Source organism: Moschus berezovskii, chromosome 5, assembly GCF_049115385.1.
Source record: "Moschus berezovskii isolate FMDL1 chromosome 5, NW_MosBer_1.0, whole genome shotgun sequence".
Classification (NCBI taxonomy): Eukaryota; Metazoa; Chordata; class Mammalia; order Artiodactyla; family Moschidae; genus Moschus; species Moschus berezovskii.
In genome coordinates this window covers 125,528,527-125,548,995 of record NC_142464.1, presented here as the reverse complement: position 1 = coordinate 125,548,995, position 20,469 = coordinate 125,528,527, and the positions used below count along the sequence as shown (strand labels likewise).

Genomic DNA, 20,469 nt, shown 5'->3' with positions numbered 1-20,469 from the left:
TGCAGAAGCAACTGGGGACCACTGGGTCCCGTCTGTCTGAGGAAGGGCACTTTGCCTCCCCTCCGGTCCCCTGGGGCGGCCCGGCCGGGGTGCTACCGATTGCTGCCGCTGCTCCTGGCAGTGGCCTCAGGGTACCGGGGGCCTGCGAGGTGTGCCCTCCGCTCCCCAGCGGATAGCCTGGCTTGGCTGGGGGCTTCTACCGTTGAACACGGTAGAAAAGCTGGGTGGCCTGGGAGAGCAGGTTTCCACCCGGCTTTCCCAGGGTGGGGTGGGGCGCCTCCGAGCCTGTCCTGGGCTGGCACTCACCCTTCTTTAGCTTTTCCTTGTCATCTGCCTCTGGCTTGGTGGCCATGACCTGGAAGAGGGTCTTTAGGATGCTCCTCAGGTCGCTGGCGTAGTTGGTCTGCAGCTGGTCGGCCACGCCTGTGGGGGATGCCCAGGGGGAGGGGTGAGGGAAGGCGCTGCTGGCTGGTGAGCCCACTAGGGCTCAGGGCCAGAGACCAGCAAGTCCTTGGATGAGCCGGGGCAGGAAGCGGCCACCCAGCCCCCCTGAGGGTCCCTCTGGCAGAAGCAAAGTTCAGGAGGCAAAGGAAGGAGGGGGACGGGCCCACGACCCAGCAGCGCCTCCCACCCCCAGGCAGCAGTTACTCTCATTCACGCTTTTGTCCTGGGGGTCTCAGCCACGGCCACCAAAGGGCCCTGGCTCCTCACTGAGGGATGACCCCGTGCCCCCAAACGTGCCCACCCCCGTGGCAGGTCCTTCCCCATCATGGCCACTTCCACTGTGGGGCCACCCTTCTGGGGGCCTGCCCAACTGGGGGGGCCCTTGGGTCTCCCCCCACCCTCACCAGACGAGGTTTCCTCATCCCTCAGTTGGGTGGGCTCAGTCCTTCTCAGTGAAAAGCTCTTCGAAGGCAGGTGGGGCTGCGTTCACAGCAAGGCCAGGGGGTGACCGCAGCTACCCCCTACCGCCCGGTGCCCCGGGGCCCGTCACCGCCCCAACACTGTGGCCAGCGGTTCCTGGTGTGTCAGCAGCCCTGCCGGGCACCTGCTGGGCCTGCTGTTCCCCAGATCGCAAGACAGACCCGTGGATTTGCGGTGGGTTCTGCCAGATGTTTGAACAGAAGCTCGGAGTCAACCCCAAACCTGCCCTGGGGGCCCCGCCTGTGGGACCCCGGGTAGTGCAGAGTGACACCCCGGGACCCTGACCCTGACTCTGCCAGTCCACAGGCTGCGTCCCCCGCTGCTCCACCCCATGGCCTGGGGTCAGAGGATTGGCCAGTGGGAGACAAGGCTGCAGGAGGGCACTGCGAACCTGCCCGGGGGTGGGGGTGGGTGGCAGGCAGGAGGTGGGGAGGGAGACACCGCCGCACAGTCCCGCTTCTAAACCACGTGCCTGCACCAGCTACTCAAAACACACAAATCTAAGGGAGAAGGTGAACAAGCCGCTGCGCTCACGCACCTCTCTGAATCCCAGGAGATGAAGCAGTCATCGTCCCCCTCGCCCAGGGGACGGAAGGAAACAGGATCAGTCAGAACATCAGACTGAACAGGACCTCGTGGGTGGGTGGCACGGGTGGGTGGCACGGGCCCCCGGGCCCGGCCTGGGCTCCCCCCCACACACTGAGGAGGACCTGGGGATGCACGATTCCCACCTCTTGGCTGGGCTCCTCTCGGGGCTTGGGGCTAGGAAGTGACGTGGTGAGGGAGCCCCCGGGCAGGGCCCACACCCCAACCTTCCTGGGGAGACTCCTGCAGTGCGCCAGCCACTGCCCTGAAGCCTGCCCATCCACCGTGTACCCCCGAGCCCATGCCCACCCCGGGGCCCGACGGGGACCTGAGATGCAGACAAACAGGCGGTGGATCAGGTCGTGGCTGCCGTGGAACCGGGAACGCATCTTCTCTCTGACGGCCACGGGTGCCGACTCGGGGCCGCTCGTGTCTGGGGAGCAGGGACCAGCCATAGAGCCACTGCACAGAGAAGGAAACACAGGGGCTTGGCTTCAGGCAGCAACAGGGACAAGACTTCTGGCCGGAGGGCCCCCACCCCGCACCTGGGTGCGCCCCAGGTCCAACACCGGGGGCTGAGTTCGTCCTACAGAAGCGTCATCCCACTCACACCCTCTGCGGGGGCTGGCGGGTCCCAAAACGTGTCCACGCCCGAACCTGGAACCCCACGGGACCTTAGTTGGAAAAAGGTCTTTGCAATCGAGGTAAGGATTTTTATTTTTGTTTTTGTGGCTGTGCTGGCTCTTGGGTGTGGGCAGGCTTTTCTTGAGCTGTGCTGAGAGGGGCTTCACTCTAGTTGCCCTGTGCGGGCGTCCTTTGTGCAATGTGAACTCTGGGACCTCGGACTTCAGTAGTCGTGGCTCCCAGGCTCGGAGCACAGACTCAGGAGTCGTGGGTCGCAGGCTCACTTGTTCCTTGGCGTGGGGGCCCTTCTCGGATCAGGGATCCAATCAGTCTCCCTTGTACTGCCAGACGGATTCTTAACCACCAGCCCACGAGAGAAGCCCCAGGCTAAGGACCTGGAGAGGTCCCGGCTTCTCTGGCGGCCCTAACCTGAGGCCAGGAGTCTTAGAAGGAGGGGAGTGGGGAGGGCCAGTGACCACGACACAGAGATTGCGGTAACGAGGTCACAAGCCAGGGGACTCCTAGAGCCACCGAAGGCTGGAAGACGCAGGAAGGACCCCCACCCAGAGCCTCCGGAGGGAGCGTGGCCCTGGCAGGTTTCAGATCCCTGGTCTCCAATCTATGAGAGGAGAGATTTCTGTCGTTTCCAGCCCCTGGTCACCGTGCTCTCTACTGAGACAAGTCCTCCAGCCCCCGCACACACCCCTGACCCCAGCCCAGGGGCCCTGCTGTTCAGGGGTCACCCCGAGGCCCCAAGTAGCGGCTGCAGCTGAGGCTGGACTGTCCGGGTGTCCACTCGCCCAGCTTCAGGGGGTGCGTGCGCTGACCTTTCAGTCCTTAAAATAATGTCCCTCTCGTCCTCACCTCTGTCAGTTTTTCCTACTTTCTGGGAAATTTCCTCCTCCCCCCCGCAAGTTTTCCCCTTGACATTTTTGCTACTAAGTTTTTATTGGGTTTACAGTGGCTTCCCTGGTGGCTTAGAGGGTAAAGCGTCCGCCTGCAATGCAGGAGACCTGGGTTCAATCCCTGAGTCGGGAAGATCCCCTGGAGAAGGCAATGGCACCCCACTCCAGTATTCTTGCCTGGAAAATCCCATGGACGGAGGAGCCTGGGAGGCTGCAGTCCATGGGGTCGCAAACAGTCAGACACGACTGAGCGACTTCACTTTCACTTTTATTGGGTTGGTCAGAAAGTTTGATCAGGTACGCTGCTACAGAATTCATTTCCTGCTCTCTGGTTTCATGGATGTGAAATCTTTTATCTATCTAGAAATATTCACTATAATTTTTTAAAATTTGCCTTCGGGGGCCTGCAGTATCTCTGCTTTCGCTTTTCTGCGGGGAAGTTGGGGTTTTTCAGGCTGGAGGCTGGCCTCAAATGCATGGGTTCCCGGTGTCAGAGAGAGGCCCTGGTGGGTGAGACAGGCGGCCCCTGCATGGCCGCTGGGAGTGAACCGGCCAGTGACCACGGGGAGAGGCTCCGATGCCATGCTGGTGGAGCTGACGCTCCCCAGCCCGAGGTCAGCAAACGCCTGAGAGTCCAACCTGGGCAACTGCACACACAGCAGCATCTGCGGGGTGGCTCTGGACGTTCCAGCAAAATCCAGCGGCCACGGAGGACGGCCCACGGCGATCACGTCAGGCCACGGCCTGCCTGAGTGACAGGAGAGTGGCCCTGGCCCCTCGTGGACATGGGCGCCCCCCCAACGGCAGAGATGGGTGCACAGCCAAACGGTGTCTTATTAAGGGGCATCTCTCTTGGCGTCCAACCACCAGGAAGCTCGGAGACGGGATGCGCCTGGGAGTTCAGTGCAGGGGCCCAGGGGAAGGGGCCCAGGCTGGCTTCTCGGGGTCCTCTCCCCAGTCAGGTGGGGGTGCGTTTGACTGGCACACTCGGGCAACGGGAGCATTTGTCTCCGAGTGTGTAATGCTTCTCCAGAGCGTGGAGGAGTAATGGGAGGTGCTGGAGAGGCTGGCGCCCTGCTCCGCTGAGACCCTCGTGATGACCGAGAGCCCTCCCCGCCCAGACTGCCTGCCGTGTCCCCGAGACAAAGCCCCTGGCTTTCCGCTTGGGGGTGTGAGCCTGTCCGCGCCCTCCCTGGGAGCTGAGTAAGGAAACTGGGTGCACGTCACTGTCCAGGGTCCATGTCCATCAACACCCCCGGCTCAGCTCACAGCCTCACCCAGAAGATCTGAGAGCAGGAACCCAAACAAATGCTGACACACGAACGTTCACAGCAGCATTACTCACAAGAGCCAAAAGGTGTAACAACCGAGGGCCCATCAACCGATGATGGGTAGACAAAATGTGGTCCAGCCACACGGGGAATATTATTCAGCGTTAAAAAGGAGTAAAATTCGGACACCAGTGACGATATGGATGAGCCTTCAGGACATTATGCGAAGTGAAATAAACTGGTCACAAAAGCACAAACTGTATGATGCCACTTATATGAGGTCCCTACAGGAGTCATATTCACAGAGACAGTGGTGGGTGCTGGGGTCAGGGAAGCGGGGGTTTAGTGGGGACAGAGTTTCAGTTTGGGATGATGAAAAACTGGAAAAAGTGGTGACAGTCATACAACATTGTGAGTGTGTATAATGTCACTGAACTGTACACTTAAATACTGTTACAATGGTGAATTTTGTGTTACATGTATTTTGTCAAAATTAAAAAGCAGAGGAAAAAAGATTTAGGACAGGGAAAGCAAGGAAAAGGAACTGAAAAGTCTAAATGGCAAATAGCATCGATGGGTTTGGCATCAATACAACAGGTTCAGTTCAGTTCAGTTCAGCTCAGTCGTGTCCGACTCTTTGCGACCCCATGAATCACAGCACACCAGGCCTCCCTGTCCATCACCAACTCCCGGAGTTCACTCAAACTCATGTCCATAGAGTCGGTGATGCCATCCAGCCATCTCATTTTCTGTCGTCCCCGTCTCCTCCCACCCTCAATCCTTCCCAGCATCAGAGTCTTTCCCAGTGAGTCAACAACAGGTTAAGAATTACATTAAATTGTACACTTTTATAGTGTATATTTTCAATAATTAAAAAATGAAGCATAGTTGATTTACAACGTTGTGTTAGTTTCGATGTACAGCAGGAGTTATGAACTCATTTCACACACTAGCAAGGTAATGCTCAAAATCCTTCAAGCTAGGTTTCAGCAGGACGTGAACTGAGAACTTTCCGATGTTCAAGCTGGATTTAGAAAAGGCAGAGGACCAGAGATCAAATTGCCAACATCTGCTGGATCATAGAAAAGGCAAGAGAATTCCAGAAAAACATCTAGTTCTGCTTCATTGACCACGCTAAAGCCTTTGACTGTGTGGATCAAAACTGTGGAAAATTCTTCGAGATAGGAACACCAGACCACTGTATGCAGCTCAAGAAGCAACAGTTAGAACCGGACAAGAGACTGGTTCCAAATTGGGAAAGGAGTACGTCAAGGCTGTATCTTGTCACCCAGCTTATTAAACTTGTATGCAAAATACATCATGTGAAATGCTGGGCTTTATGAAGCACAAGCTGGAATTAAGATTGCTGGGAGAAATATCAATAACCTCAGATATGCAGATGATACCACCCTTATGGCAGAAAGCGAAGAAGAACTAAAGAGCCTCTTGATGAAAGTGAGAGGAGAGTGAAAAAGTTGGCTTAAAACTCAACATTCAAAAACCGAAGATCATGGCATCTGATCGCATCACTTCATGGCAAATAGATGGGGAACCAATGGAAACAGTGACAGACTTTTATTTTCTTGGACTCCAGAATCACTGCAGATGGTGATTGATGCCATGAAATTAAAAGACACTTGTTTCTTGAAAGAAAAGCTATGCCAAACCTGCTGCTGCTGCTGCTAAGTCGCTTCAGTCGTGTCCGACTCTGTGCGACCCCATAGACAGCAACCCACCAGGCTCCCCCGTCCCTGGGATTCTCCAGGCAAGAACACTGGAGTGGGTTGCCATTTCCTTCTTCAATGCATGAAAGTGAAAAGTGAAAGTGAAGTCGCTCAGTCAGTCGTGTCCGACTCGTAGCGACCCCACGGACTGCAGCCTACCAGGCTCCTCCGCCCATGGGATTTTCCAGGCAAGAGTACTGGAGTGGGGTGCCATTGCCTTCTCCGATGCCAAACCTAGACAGCATATTAAAAAGCGGAGACATTACTTTACTGACAAAGGTCCATCTAGTCAAAGCTATGGTTTTTCCAGTAGTCATGTATGGATGTGAGAGCTGGACTATAAAGAAAGCTGAGCACCAAAGAATTGATGCTTTTGAACTGTGGTGTTGGAGAAGACTTGCAAGTCCCTTGGACTGCAAGGAGATCCAACCAGTCAATCCTGAAGGAAATCAGTCTTGAATATTCACTGAAATGACTGATGCTGAAGCTGAAGCTCCAAGACTTTGGCCACTTGATGGGAAGAACTGACTCCTTGGAAAAGACCCTGATGGTGGGAAAGATTGAAGGCAGTAGGAGAAGGGAACGGCAGAGGATGAGATGGTTGGATGGCATCACCAACTCGATGGACATGAGTTTGAGTGAACTCCGGGAGTTGGTGATGGACAGGGAGGCCTGGCGTGCTGCGGTTCATGGGGTCGCAAAGAGTTGTACATGACTGAACGACTGAACTGACTGTAACTCTTGTATTTTTTTTGTTACATTTATTCCAAATATTTAAATCTTCTTGAAGCTAATGCAAATAAGATTTTTCTAAATTGCTACCATATCTTAATATAATTAGGTCTTTAACAGTAACAGCTTTATTGATATATGATATATATATATATTGGGCTTCCCAGGTGGCTCAGACAGTAAATAATCCTCCTGCCAGTGCAGGAGACTGGATCGATCCCTGGGTTGGGAAGATCCCCTGGAGAATGGCATGGCAATCCATTCTAATATTCTTACTGGGATAATCCCATGGACAGAGGAGCCTGGCGGGCTACAGTCCATGGAGTCACAGAGTTGGACACGATTGAATGACTGACTATACATGGACACACACACACATTATGCATATATATTACATATCAATACCATTCAGTTCACCCTTTGTTGTTCAGTCACTAAATCCAGTCTGACTTTTTGTGACCCCATGGATGGCAGCATGCCTGGCTTCCCTGACCTTCACTGTCTTCCAGAGTTTCCTCAGACTCATGTCCATCGAGTTGGTGATGCCATCCAACCATCTCATCCTCTGTCGTCCCCTTCTCCTCCTGCGTTCAATCTCTCCCAGCATCAGGGTCTTTTAAAATAGTTGTCTCTTCACATCAGGTGGCCAAAGTATTAGAGCTTCAGCATCAGTCCTTTCAATGAATATTCAGGACTGATTTCCCTCAGGATGGACTGGTTGGAGCTCCTTGCAGTCCATGGGACTCTCAAGAGTCTTCTCCAACACGGCAGTTCAAAAGAATCAATTCTTCGGTGCTCAGCTTTCTTTAGAGTCCAATTCTCACATCCATATGTGACTACTGGAAAAAACATAGCTTTGACTATATGGATATTTGCTGGCAAAGTGACTTCTCTGCTTTTTAATACACTGTCGAGGTTTGTCATAGCTTTTCTTTGAAGAAACAAGAGTCTTTTAATTTCATGGCTGCAGTCACCATCTGCAGTGATTTTTGAGTCCAAGAAAATGGCCTGCCACTGTTTCCACTGTTTCCCCATCTATGTGCCATGAAGTGATGGGACCGGACGCCATGATCTTCGTTTTCTGAACGCCGAGCTTTAAGCCACTTTTTCACTCTCCTCTTTCACCTTCATCAAGGGGCTCTTCAGTTCCTCTTCGCTTTCTGACACAAGGGTGGTGGCACCTGCATGCTGCTGCTGCTGCTAAGTCACTTCAGTCGTGTCCGACTCTGTGTGACCCCATAGACGGAAGCCCACCAGGCTCCCCTGTCCCCGGGATTCTCCAGGCAAGAACACTGGAGTGGGTTGCCATTTCCTTCTCCAATGTGAAAGTGAAAAGTGAAAGTGAAGTCACTCGGTCATGTCTGACTCGTAGCGACCCCACGGACTGCAGCCTACCAGGCTCCTCCATCCATGGGATTTTCCAGGCAAGAGTACTGGAGTGGCCTGCCATTGCCTTCTCCGGGTGGCACCTGCATAGCTGAGGTGATTGATGCATTTTTCCATAAGAGATATGGAAAACTATAAAACATCATTGAAATAAATTAGACCTAAATAAACGGAAACACAGCTTATGTTCACGGTTGAGGACTTAATATCATTAACATGGCAATACTCCCAATACTGGCCTATAGGTTCAATGGGATCCATATCAAAATACAAAAAAAATTTCCTTTTCCGTGCAGAAGTTGAGAAGCTGATCCTAAAACTCATACAGAGATGCAGTGACTCAGAACAGCTGCACGGGGGAGGACTCACACGACGTATAATTTAACAACAGTGAACAAGACCAGCACTGCATGGGAGCCGTGAGGATGCGATGAAACCGCAAGTCCAGAAACGAGCCCAGGAGTCTGTGGGCGACTGACCTTCCCAGAGGCGTCAAGGTCACCCGATAAGCAAAGAATGGACTTTGCAAAAGATGGTTCTGAGATGGAGAAAAGACTGTCTCTACAAGAAGTGGTGCTGGGAAAACTGGAAGCTACACATAAAGAAGTGAAATTATTAATAGAACGTTTTTTTCACATAAAAATAAACTAAAAATCGATTAAAGGCCTAAATGTAAGGCTGGAAACTCAAAAACTTCTCGAAGAAAACATTGGCAGAACACTTCTTGACATAAGCTGGAGCGATAGTTTTTGGATCTGTTGATGGTTAGATAGCATCACTGACTCAATGGACATGAATTTGAGTGAACTCCAGGATACAGTGGAAGAGAGGGGATCCTGGCATGCTGCAGTCCAGGGGGTTGCAAAGAGTCAGACATGACTGAATGCCCACCAAAAACCCAAGGCAAGGGAGACAAAAGCACAAATAAATAAACAGGACCAAATTAACCTAAAAGCTTTTGTGCAGCAAACGAAACCATTGACAAAATGAGAAGATAACCAACTGAATGGGCAAAAATATTTGCAAATGATACAACTGATAAGGGGTTAATATGCAGAATATATAAACAGCTCCTACAATACAATGTAACTTAATGAACAACTGGATTAGAAAATGGATTAGAAATTGCTGTTGTTTAGTTGTTAAATTGTGTCTGACTATTTTGCAACCCCAGGGACTGTAGCCTGCCAGGCTCCTCTGTTCATGGGGTTTCCTGGGCAAGAATACTGGAGTGAGTTGCCATTTCCTCAATCAGGGGATCTTTCTGACCCAGGGATTGAACCCACGTCTCCTGCTTTGGCAGGTGGACTCTTTAGCACTGAACCAACAAGGAAACCCCAGGAAATGGACTGAAAGTTTTAACAAATGTTTTTCTGAAGACATACAAATGAAAAGCACATGAAAAGATGCTCAATATTGCTAATCATCAGAGAAATGTAAATCAAAACCACAAGATATCATCTCCCACCCTTCAGAATGGCCATCATAAAAAAGACCAAAAATAACAAGTGTTGCCAAGGATGTGAAGAAAAGCAAGCACTCCTAAACTGTTGATGGGAATGTAACTTGGTACACCACAATCTGGAGGTTCCTCACAAAACTAAAACTAGAACAACCATAGGACCCATCAGTTCTGCTCCTGGGTATATACCTAAAGAATAGGAAAACACTTATCGGAAAAGATACATGCAATCCAATGTTCACAGCAGCATTATTTACAACAGCCAAGATACGGAAGCAACGGAAGTGCCCATCAACAGCTGAAATGGATAAAGACGATGCGGAACACAAAGTGAAGTATCGCCCAGCCACAAAAAGAGCGACACTTTGATCCGACAGCATGAACGACTCCGTGGGCATCACGCCGAGGGAGTGAGTGACGACGCGGAGCACAGAGAGTGCAACAAACGTACGAATGTAACAAGACAGCAACAGATCCACGGCCACCAGCGGGGAGGGAAACGGGAAGGGGTGAGATAGGGCAGGGGACTAAGAGGCACAAACTGCTAAATGTGAAATAAATGAGCCACAGGGACACACTGCACAGCACAGGGAACACAGCCAGCATCTTATAATAAGTGTAAATGGAGTATAACCTGCACAAATATTGAAAGGCTACGCCATATACCCGAAACCGATATAACACTGTAAGCCAGCTGCACCTCAATAAACAGTGTTTATGGTGCTGGGAAAACTGCGTTTCCACATGCAAAATAGTGACCTTTTATGTTACACCACATACAAAAATTGGCCTAAATAGATCAAAGACTACATGTAAGAGCTCAAACGTTTACAACAAAACGTGAATCTTTGTGGTCTTGGATTAGGCCATAATTTCGTAGGGGCGACATGAAAAACACAGCAACCAAAGACAAATATCAGCAGTTCCTCATGAGGCATAACCCAGCAATCCCACTCTGAGAGTCAACCCGAGAGAACTGAAACATAGACTCACCCAAAAATTAAAATTAAAAGTTTTTGTGCTTCAAAAGATATCTTCAAGATACTGGAAAACTCTATAGAATGCAAGAACATTTTTTCAACGCATGTGTCTGTCAAGGGTGTGTAGTTCCTGGAATATAGAAAGGACTCTTACAACTCAACAAGAAGAAGATAAATCACCCAAGTAAAGAATGGGCGATGGATCTGGAAAGACATTTTTCCAAAGAAACTATATAAACGGCCAGTAAACACATGAAAAGATGCTCAGTGTCATTTGTCATTTCGGAAATGCAAATTAAAACAACAACGTGCCATTTTACACCCATCATGATGACTATAATGATCTTAACACAGAAAAAAACAAGCGTGGCTGAAGACGTGGAGAAGCCGGAACCCTCGTGCATTCCTGGCGACAACCCAAAATGCCGCAGGCACTCTGGAAAACAGGTCAGCAGCTCCCCGTGCCATATGACCCAGAAATTCCACTTCCAGGTGGCTACCTGGAGAACTGAAACAGACTCACGCAAGCATTTGTGCATGGATGTTCACACACACTAGCAACAATGGAAGCAACTCAAATGTCGCTCAGCGGATAAGCAGATCAACAAAATGTAGTCTAGCCATGCAGTGGAATTAATCTTTGGCCACAGAAAGGAATGAAGTACCATTCAGTTCAGTTCAGTTCAGTCGCTCAGTCGTGTCCGTCTCTCTGCGACCCCATGAATCACAGCACACCAGGCCTCCCTGTCCATCACCAACTCCCGGAGTTCACTCAAACTCATGTCCACAGAGTCGGTGATGCCATCCAGCCATCTCATTCTCCGTCGTCCCCTTCTCCTCCCGCCCCCAACCTTTCCCAGCATCAGAGTCTTTTCCAGTGAGTCAACTCGCCGCATGAGGTGGCCAAAGTATTGCAGTTTCAGCTTTAGCATCAGTCCCTCCAATGAACACCCAGGATTGATCTCCTTTAGAATGGACTGGTTGGATCTCCTTGCAGTCCAAGGGACTCTCAAGAGTCTTCTCCAACACCACAGTTCAAAAGCATCGATTCTTCGGCGATCAGCTTTCTTCACAGTCCAACTCTCACATCCATACATGACCACGGGAAAAACCATAGCCTTGACTAGACGGACCTTGGTTGGCAAAGTAATGTCTCTGCTTTTTAATATACTATCTAGGTTGGTCATGACTTTCTTTCCAAGGAGCAAGCGTCTTTTAATTTCATGGCTGCAATCAGCATCTGCAGTGATTTTGGAGCCCAAAAAAATAAAGTCTGACTCTGTTTCCACTGTTTTTCCATCTATTTCCCATGAAGTGATGGGACCAGTTGCCATGATCTTTGTTTTCTGAATGTTGAGCTTCAAGTCAACCTTTTCACTCTCCTCTTTCACTTTCATCAAGAGGCTTTTGAGTTCCTCTTCAGTTTCTGCCATAAGGGTGGTGTTATCTGCATATCTGAGGTTATTGATATTTCTCCCGGCGATCTTGATTCCAGCCTGTGCTTCCTCCAGCCCGGCGTTCCTCATGATGTGCTCTGCGTATAAGGCAAATAGGCAGGGTGACAGTACACAGCCCTGACGCCCTCCTTTTCCTGTCTGGAACCAGCCTGTGGTTCCAGGTCCAGTTCTGACTGCTGCTTCATTAGGTACCGCAATGTAGATGGGCCTTGAAAACACGAAGCTGTGACAGAAGCCGGTTACAAAGGTCACTTGTTGTGTGATTTCATTTCTTTGAAAAGTCTAGAAAAGTCTAGCAAATCCATGGAGACAGAAAGTAGATTAACGGTTGCCAGCGACTGAAGAGGTTTTACTAGGGAAATATTTGGGGTTTCTTTATGGGGTGATGAAAACGTTCTGAGACTGGACAGTGGTGGCGTTTACACAACTCTGTGAATGTGCTAAAAGCCACTGAATTGTGCACTTTAAAAAGAATAAAAGGATGTTTTTCTTGTATTCATTTTAGCAAAGGCATATTCAAGAAATAGCTCAAGCTAAACGCCCATCAACAGTGGGTTGATTCAGTAAATTAGGTCAGAGGTTTCCAGGAAGGATAGTTAATGATGCTGGAAATGCTAAAATATTAAATAAAAAGGCAGCATTTTAAAAATTAGAGCTATCATATGTACATAAGTGAGCTATTGCAAAATATAGTCAATGCAAAGCATTAATATTACATTTATTTGAATAGTACGACCATGAACAAGTTGGTATTTTTCCAAAGTGTCTTCTAAGATCACGTACTACTTCTGGGACCAGGAGAATAGCTTAGGCTGAGCAGAGGAAGTACCTGCAGCAGGCGCCACTGTAGCCCTCCTGGGCACAGAGTCTGGCTCCTAGTGGAGGGACGGCACCCTCTGGGGCCCCAGCCCCGCAGATAAAGCCCTGGAGGCAGAGAAGCCTTTCTGAACCAGAAGCCATGCAGCACATGGCTCACCAGCAAGAAACCCAGGGCCCTGACCGTGGGCAGAGCTCCGAGAGCCACGAAGCCCAGGCTCAGGTTGTGTCTTGAAATAGCAGTGAAGTCTGGGACTCCCCCGGTGGTCCATGGCTAAGACTCCATGCTCCCAATGTTGAGGGCCCCGGTTCGATCCCTGGTCAGGGAACTAGAGCCCACATGCTACAAGTAAGACCCCATGCAGACTCCAGATAAATAAAACAGAGAGACCAGTGAACTCTCCCAGAAGACTGAAGCCAAGGCTGGCCCATGGGCGGTGGCTGGGGCAGATGCAACTGCAGTCTCCAACCCACGCCCACTCCAGGTGTTCTGCAGAGTGGGGCGTGTGTGTGTGTGTGAGTGTGTGCGTGTGAATGGAAAGAGAGCTAAAGGCTCCATAAAAAGACTGGTCCGAGGCAGACAAATCAATCAAGTGCTGCCCACAGGGAGCCCAGTGAGGCTTGGAAGGGCCACGGAGAGCAACCGAACAGAACACCGGAGGTTGGGCCCGGGACTGCACCTGGGGGCTGAGCTTGGGGCCTGGCTGGGGCAGCCTGCTCCCCAAGGGCCAGTGGATGGGCATTATTTGGGCACCAGGAACACGGCCCAAGGTGGTCACTCTTTTGGAAGGGCACAGGTCCTCTGTGGGCAGCTGCTGGACAGACAGGCTGGGGACACGGAAGAGGATCCCAGGGAAGAACCAGACCCTGTGTATTGGCCCCAAGAGCCCAATCTAGAGCCAAATGCATTAAAGGCGGAGCTGAGAGGCTGGCTGGTACTCACATCTGCGGTGGGGGCAGGAAGGGTGTGGGTGGGATGTGGCCAGAGCCCCAGAGGCAGAGGGACGGCAGCTGGGAGCGGCGAGGGTGAAGGCATAGGGGCACCAGCTGGCCAAGGGCTCCCCGCCCGCCTCCCGCCCCCCGGGGAGGCTGCACTCCCATCACCGCCGTGTCTACACAGTCACTCAGTGTCAGATCTTCCTGGTCACCGGGATGTAGGGAAACCTGGCACCTTGTGTACCGATGCCCAGCTGGGTTCCATCTGTTTCCTGCCACTGTCTTTTACAGAAGGCAGCACAAATCCCCTGTCACAACTCCCTTGAGGTCTGAATTACTAGGAAGCATCGTTTTTCTGGTAGCAAAATATCGTGCAATTCTAGATGGTCACATGAACCCCGAACGTCTCGCCCAGCCTGTGTCTCTGCCCATGGTCAAAGGCATTGCAGCAAACCTCCCAAAGTGTGTGCTGGACAGGGACACACGGCAAGCGTCTGATTCCACTGTCAGAGGAGGGACAAAAAAGAGCCTTTTGACAGAAAAAGGACGCTGTCATCCTGACGTTCTGCTGCTGCTGCTGCTAAGTCACTTCAGTCGTGTCCCTGTGCGACCCCATAGATGGCAGCCCACCAGGCTCCCCCGTTCCTGGGATTCTCCAGGCAAGAACACTGGAGTGGGGTGCCATTTCCTTCTCCAATGCATGAAAGTGAAAGGTGAAAGTGAAGTCGCTCAGTTGTGTCCGAATTGTAGCGACCCCATGGACTGCAGTCCACCAGGCTCCTCCGTCCAACATTCAGAAAACTAAGATTATGGCATCCGGTGCCATCACTTCATGCCCAATAGATGGGGAAACAGTGGCTGACTTTATTTTTCTGGGCTCCAAAATCACTGCAGATGGTGACTGCAGCCATGAAATTAAAAGATGCTTACTCCTTGGAAGGAGTGACCTAGGACTCCTAGGAAGTTATGACCAACCTTGACAGCATACTAAAAAGCAGAGACATTACTTTGCCAACAAAGGTCAGTCTAGTAAAGGCTACGGTTTTTCCAGTGGTCATGTATGGATGTGAGAGTTGGACTGTGAAGAAAGCTGAGTGCCGAAGAATGGATGCTTTTGAACTGTGGTGTTGGAGAAGACTCTTGAGAGTCCCTTGGACTGCAAGGAGATCCAGCCAGTCCATCCTAAAGGAAATCAGTCCTGAATAATCATTGGAAGGACTGATGCTGAGATTGAAGCTCCAATACTTTGGCCACCTGATGTGAAGAACTGACTCATTAGAAAAGACCCTGATGCTGGGAAAGATTGAAGGCAGGAGAAGGGGACGACAGAGGATGAGATGGCTGGATGGCATCACCGACTCGATGGACATGAGTTTGAGTGAACTCCGGGAGTTGGTGATGGACAGGGAGGCCTGGCGTGCTGCGGTTCATGGGGTCGCAAAGAGTTGTACACGACTGAACGACTGAACTGAACTGAACAGAAAGAATTCTCAAAACTCAGTAAGGACACAACAAATTAAGAGGAACAGCAAAAGAATGTATCTTGATGTTCACCATAGAACACAGGAGAGCACAGGCCGGGGCTGGTGCGCTCACAAAGAGACGTAGTGTCACGCGTCCTCAAGGGAGCGCACATGGCCACGGGCCGGCACTCACCCCCCGGGACAGCTCAGGTCAATGAGGAGGCGCACACGGCCACTGCCACGAGCCAGCACTCACACCCCCAGAACAGCTCAGGTTGACGAGCCTGGCCACGCCGAGCCGCTGGCGAGACTGTGGAGGAACTGGAACTCACGCACCACAGTTTATCGAATGACGGTTACATTTCAGTAAAGCTGTCGAAAACCATGTCAAGTATCAGGCGGTGTTCCCACCGTGCTTCCGTGGTAGTGCCTCTGACGCTGAGCCTTTCTCTCAGAAAAGATCTGTCCCCCCACCTGCCCTACAAAGCCCCCTGTGAGCCCTCACCCCCGCCCTCCCGTCTGCCCTCCTCCGACCCTTCTGCTCTGCCTGGGGCCCCTCCATCAGGGTCTGGGGCGCCAGGAGGCGGCCAGCTGGCGGGAGAAGCCTCGTGTGGACCCAGGGGTCTTCCAGGCCAGCACTGGCAGGAACTGTCCTGGGGACCTGGATTGAGTCCTGGCCCCCCATGGTGGCCGCGGCTCTGGCCAGGTCTGCCTCCAGGCCCAGAGCACGGCCGCTCACCATCGGCTGCAAGTTAGTTAGAAAGCCAGACACTGGGGAGGACCCGTCTAGGAGAAGGGCGGCCCCCCTCCCAGGGACTCCCAGCACCCAGCCCTGCCCCTCGGGCCCCCACCCACTCAGCCTGGCTTCTTACACTCACCCAGGTGGGCCGGCGTGGCCCCATCACTTGGGAACCAGTGATGTTTAAACGTTTCTTGTTGGAGCACAGCTGCGCCACAGGCTTGGTTTCTGCTGCACAGCAAAGGGCATCAGTCACGTGCACACACGTGTCCACTCCCTCTTGGGCCTCCTACCCTCTCAGGAAGGGTCAGCAGCATGCAGGAACTGGAGTCCCTGTGCTGCACGCCAGCTATCACTAGCTACCCACTTGATACGTAGCATCAAGTGTGTGCACGTGAGCCCCAATCCCCCAGCTCCCCCGTCTCCCCTCCTCGGGGTCCCTACATTTGTGAACAGTGGATTTGATGACCGTCATGAGGCCTAATCTGGTTTTCCAGAGGCTAATTAATTCCAGGTTTTCCTCTATTTTTAAACTGCTCAATCATTCTTGTTTCTGCTTCCAGAGGCAGGACGTGGGTGGGAGACTCCGGGGCTCCGTGTGGCGGCGGGGACACCTGCCATGGGTTCAAGTCTCGTGCCCGCCACCCAGCCCCAGAGCGGCTCTGTGACCCGGGCGGCAGTGATGTGCAGGTCCGGAAGGGAGGGAAGTGGGCCGTGGGCAGGCGGGTTGAGGGGGGCCTAGAGCCACACAGCCTGGAACTGGCTGGACTTAGAGACCCGGGCCCGCCCTGTCACCACACCCCAGAGGTGGTCCCCTTGGGGCCCCCAGCACCCCCCACAAAGGGGTGGTCAGGGCCAGGCCACGGCCCCCAGCCCCAGCTCACAGAGCAGTCAGGCAGTCCAGGCTGGGCCCAGTGCCCACCGTGCCAAGCCTGGGCTCACTGCCCCATACCCTGGGTGCAGGATGTGCCCCCTAGAGCCCCGACGGCCAGCACCAGAAGCTGGAGAAGGAAGCGCATCCTTCCAGGCCACGGGGGCCAGTGGACAGCGGTGGCCCTGACATGAGGCTATAACTCTATCCGCCGAAGGCAAAGGGGCTTCAGCGATGCGTGGACCCAGCAGGTCGGAAGGGCAGCCCTGGGCCTCAGGGAGGGCTCCCGGACAAATACACAGCACCCCCCCAGGGGACCGCTGGCAGCCCCCTCTGTGTGGGGAGCGGCCAGTGGCTCCAGGGACATGGCGTGTGGTCTCCTCTCTGTAGTCACCGCTGCTCAGGGCTGGACCCAGGGTATCCCCAGGCCCCTGCAGTCCCCACCCGGACCCAGGGCCGCAGGAAAGCGGAAGATGGGGCGCCTGCCGGGGGAGGCGCAGAGCCGTTTGTGCAGGAGACACGCTGGGGCGCCGCGTCAGTCACCCTGTCCCGCCGTTGCTGCGCCCGGGGGGCAAGAGGAAGTGGAGGCAAGGCCAGGCAGCAGCGAGGCTGGGCGGGCGCAGGCAGGGCGGTCAGGACGGCTGGCAGCCAGGGACCCGGCCCGCGGAGCCTGGGGGGAGGATGCAGGACGGCGGAGAGCGACGCAGACACGCAACCCGGCGCTGAGACAGGAGGGACCACGAGGGATGGGTCACTCACGGCATCTCCTCACAGTGCCTCACGCACTGGGGACCGCTGTGGGCCCAGTTCGCAGATGGTGAAACTGAGGCTCGGGGAGGCGGGTGACTAGCGGCCCACGGGCGCCTCCCTCTCTGGACCACCATCTGCAGGGGCGGGAACGTACCCTTGACAGGAGCAGACTCTTCCCAAACAGGCCGGGAAGCACCGAGGGCCTACAGGCCCCCGGGGGAGACGTCCCCAGCCTCCACTCTCGGCCGTCCCTGTGCACAGCGAGGGAGGAGCACGTGGTCAGAGGCCTGTGCCTGCTGGGGTTCCGTCATCCCACCCCAAAGGACCGCTAGGGAGGCCCCCGAGCCAGGAGGCAGGGGCACCACCAGCCACGGACCTCAGTGCCGCAGAGCAGACCTGGCCTTCCGGGGGCGCCAAGGTCCTCGGCCTGTACCCGGGGCCAGCCTGCCCATGCATCACGATGGCGGCGGCCCGAACCGCCTCACCCTCTCCAGGGGGTGGAGACAGCCCCAGAAGACACACCAGCCTGGGCCTCTCACCACGCCAGGGGAGAGCAGAGGTAACCCCAGAGACCCAGGAGGCGTGAGGGGAATGTACCCCAGCCTTGGGGTGGAGAGGAACGAGAGAGGTGGAGGACATGAAGCTCTAGAATGCTCATAAATTTAATTCCACAAAATAAAACTAAAGGATCTATAAATCAAAAGACATCAACAGGGCTTCCCTGATGTCTCAGTGGTAAAGAATCCACCTGCCAATGCAGGAAACACAGGTTGGAACCCTGGTCTGGGAAGATCACATGTAGGGTCTTCTGGCCCAACTAAGCCTGGGAGCCACAGCTACTGAGCCTGAGCTCTGGAGCCCGGGAGCCACGGCTGCTGAGCCTGAGCTCTGGAGCCCGGGAGCCACGGCTGCTGAGCCTGAGCTCTGGAGCCCGGGAGCCACGGCTGCTGAGCCTGAGCTCTGGAGCCCGGGAGCCACGGCTGCTGAGCCTGAGCTCTGGAGCCCGGGAGCCACAGCTGCTGAAGCCCGTGAGACCTAGAGCCTGTGCTCAGCAGCAGGAGGAGCCACTGCCATGAGAAGCCTGCGCACCGCAGCGGGAGAGAAGCCCCGCTCGCAACTCGAGCAAAGCCTATGCAACAACAAACACCCAGCACAGCCAAAATAAATAACAAATAAACAAATGAAATTTTTAAAAATGACATCAACAAATAAGGCCAAAGGGCAAGTGACAAACTGGGAAAAGCTACCTGCAGCAAAGACCCCAGCCAGAAGGAAGCCCAACTTCCAAACGGGTTAAAGGCATGAAGTCACTCTGCAGAAGAGACAGGAGGAGGCACGTGGGGACCCGGTCACCAGAGAGAAGGAGCCCAGAGCATCCGACTCCACTCTGCCTCCCAAGTGAGTCAGGCAGCCTGGGGGGTCCCGGCTGCGCTGGGGGGTGCGGTCACTGCCAAGGGAGGTGCAGTCCTGCCTTCGCTGGGGCGACTCTACTCCTAAGCGCCGGTTCCAAGAGGCAGAGGCAGGGTCTCAGGGAGAGGGACCACAGGCTAACCGCACATGGATAAAACACGGAAACAATTAGCATGTCCCTACGACAGAGTACAATTCTATGAATATTGTGTTTTAATGAATTTTTCAGATAAACGATCATAAGATAATATTCACTGAAAAAAATAAAATTGCTCATCATCAGATTTGGAACAGTTTTTATTTCCTTCTTTTACTCTTTTTTATGTTTTCATAAGCTTCTACAATGAACCACAATGGGCCACAATCGTAATCAGAAATTAGAAAGTCGGTGTTGTTTTCCAAGAAGGCTAATGTGCTCCGCTGCTTCAGTTGTGTCCGACTCTTTGCCACTCCATGGACTGTCATCCACCAGGTTCTTCTGTCCGTGATATTCTCCAGGCCAGAATACTGGCGCGGGTCGCCACGCCCTCCTCCAGGGCATGCCCTCTCAGGGATCCAGTCCGAGTCTCCTGTGCCTCCTGCATTGCAGGCAGGTTCCTGGGCCCCTTAGCCACTTGGGAAGCCCCTTCAAGGAGGCGGAAGGTTGTAAGCACACTTTAGTAAAGTGTCCACAGAAAAGACGGAGCGGACCTCAGTCAGGGCGAGTTTCCATCTTCTAGACAAGGAGCTCTCCTGCTGGCTCGAGGATGTGGAAGTTTCCAGATGAGGAGGTGAGTCTAGAGGAGAACAGCAAGCTTTTAAACGTGCTAAGTTTTAAGGTTGATATTCGAGCGCTGAAAGGGTAAGAAAAAGGCCTAGAAAGACAAGAGCTGAAGGACACTCGGCTCTGGAACATTCTGCCCAGGACTGTGCCAGGGGCAGCAGGGGAACTGGCCTGTGCGCAGCGGCTGGGGCGACGTGCGTGGGGTCCTCCAGGCCTGGGCCTTGCTCCAGGACCCACCTGCGGGCCTGTGTCTGCCCCTCAGCAGCCCTGCCCTTCCACCCAGAGGCCGGGGGCTGCTCGAGAGGCAGACAACACTCCGGGCGGCCCCTGGGTGCTTGGCCCTGAAAGCAGAGTGGTGGCCATGGCTCAGGACACCCTGCCTGAAGGTGGCACAGCGGCCTGAGGCTGCACCCGTCTCACACACGGGGCTGCAGCCGTGGTCACTCGTCCTGCCGTGCGTGGCAGGGCCACAGGGGCACCTGGTGGATTGGCTGGCCTAACAGTCAACCTGAGATGACGGCTCGTCACGGCCGAGGGATGACCAGGGAGGAGGACGCCGCTGGGTTAACAGGCGCTCCCTCAGGAAGGGTGAGGGGGACCCCGGCAGGTGCCCTGGGCCCAAGCGGGGTGCCGGCCTCCTCGCGGCTCCGTCTCTCCCTCTGCCGGGGAAG

At 53.6% G+C, this 20,469-nt stretch overlaps 1 protein-coding gene across 2 annotated transcripts in view; it reads right to left on the bottom strand.

Annotated features, from left to right (window-relative positions):
• The window catches only part of ZFYVE28 (zinc finger FYVE-type containing 28), a 100,086-nt gene that overhangs the window by 3,082 nt on the left and 76,535 nt on the right, over nucleotides 1–20,469 (bottom strand). The window contains exons 9-10 of one of the 2 annotated variants that reach the window (XM_055434842.2): nucleotides 1,838–1,971; nucleotides 307–423 (exon numbers count right to left, since the gene is read on the bottom strand). In XM_055434842.2, the coding sequence (XP_055290817.1) occupies nucleotides 307–423; nucleotides 1,838–1,971 (251 nt within the window). Of the gene's footprint in view, nucleotides 1–306; nucleotides 424–1,837; nucleotides 1,972–19,348; nucleotides 19,812–20,469 lie in introns of those variants that run through there. The other variant, XR_016037485.1, reaches the window with a different exon arrangement.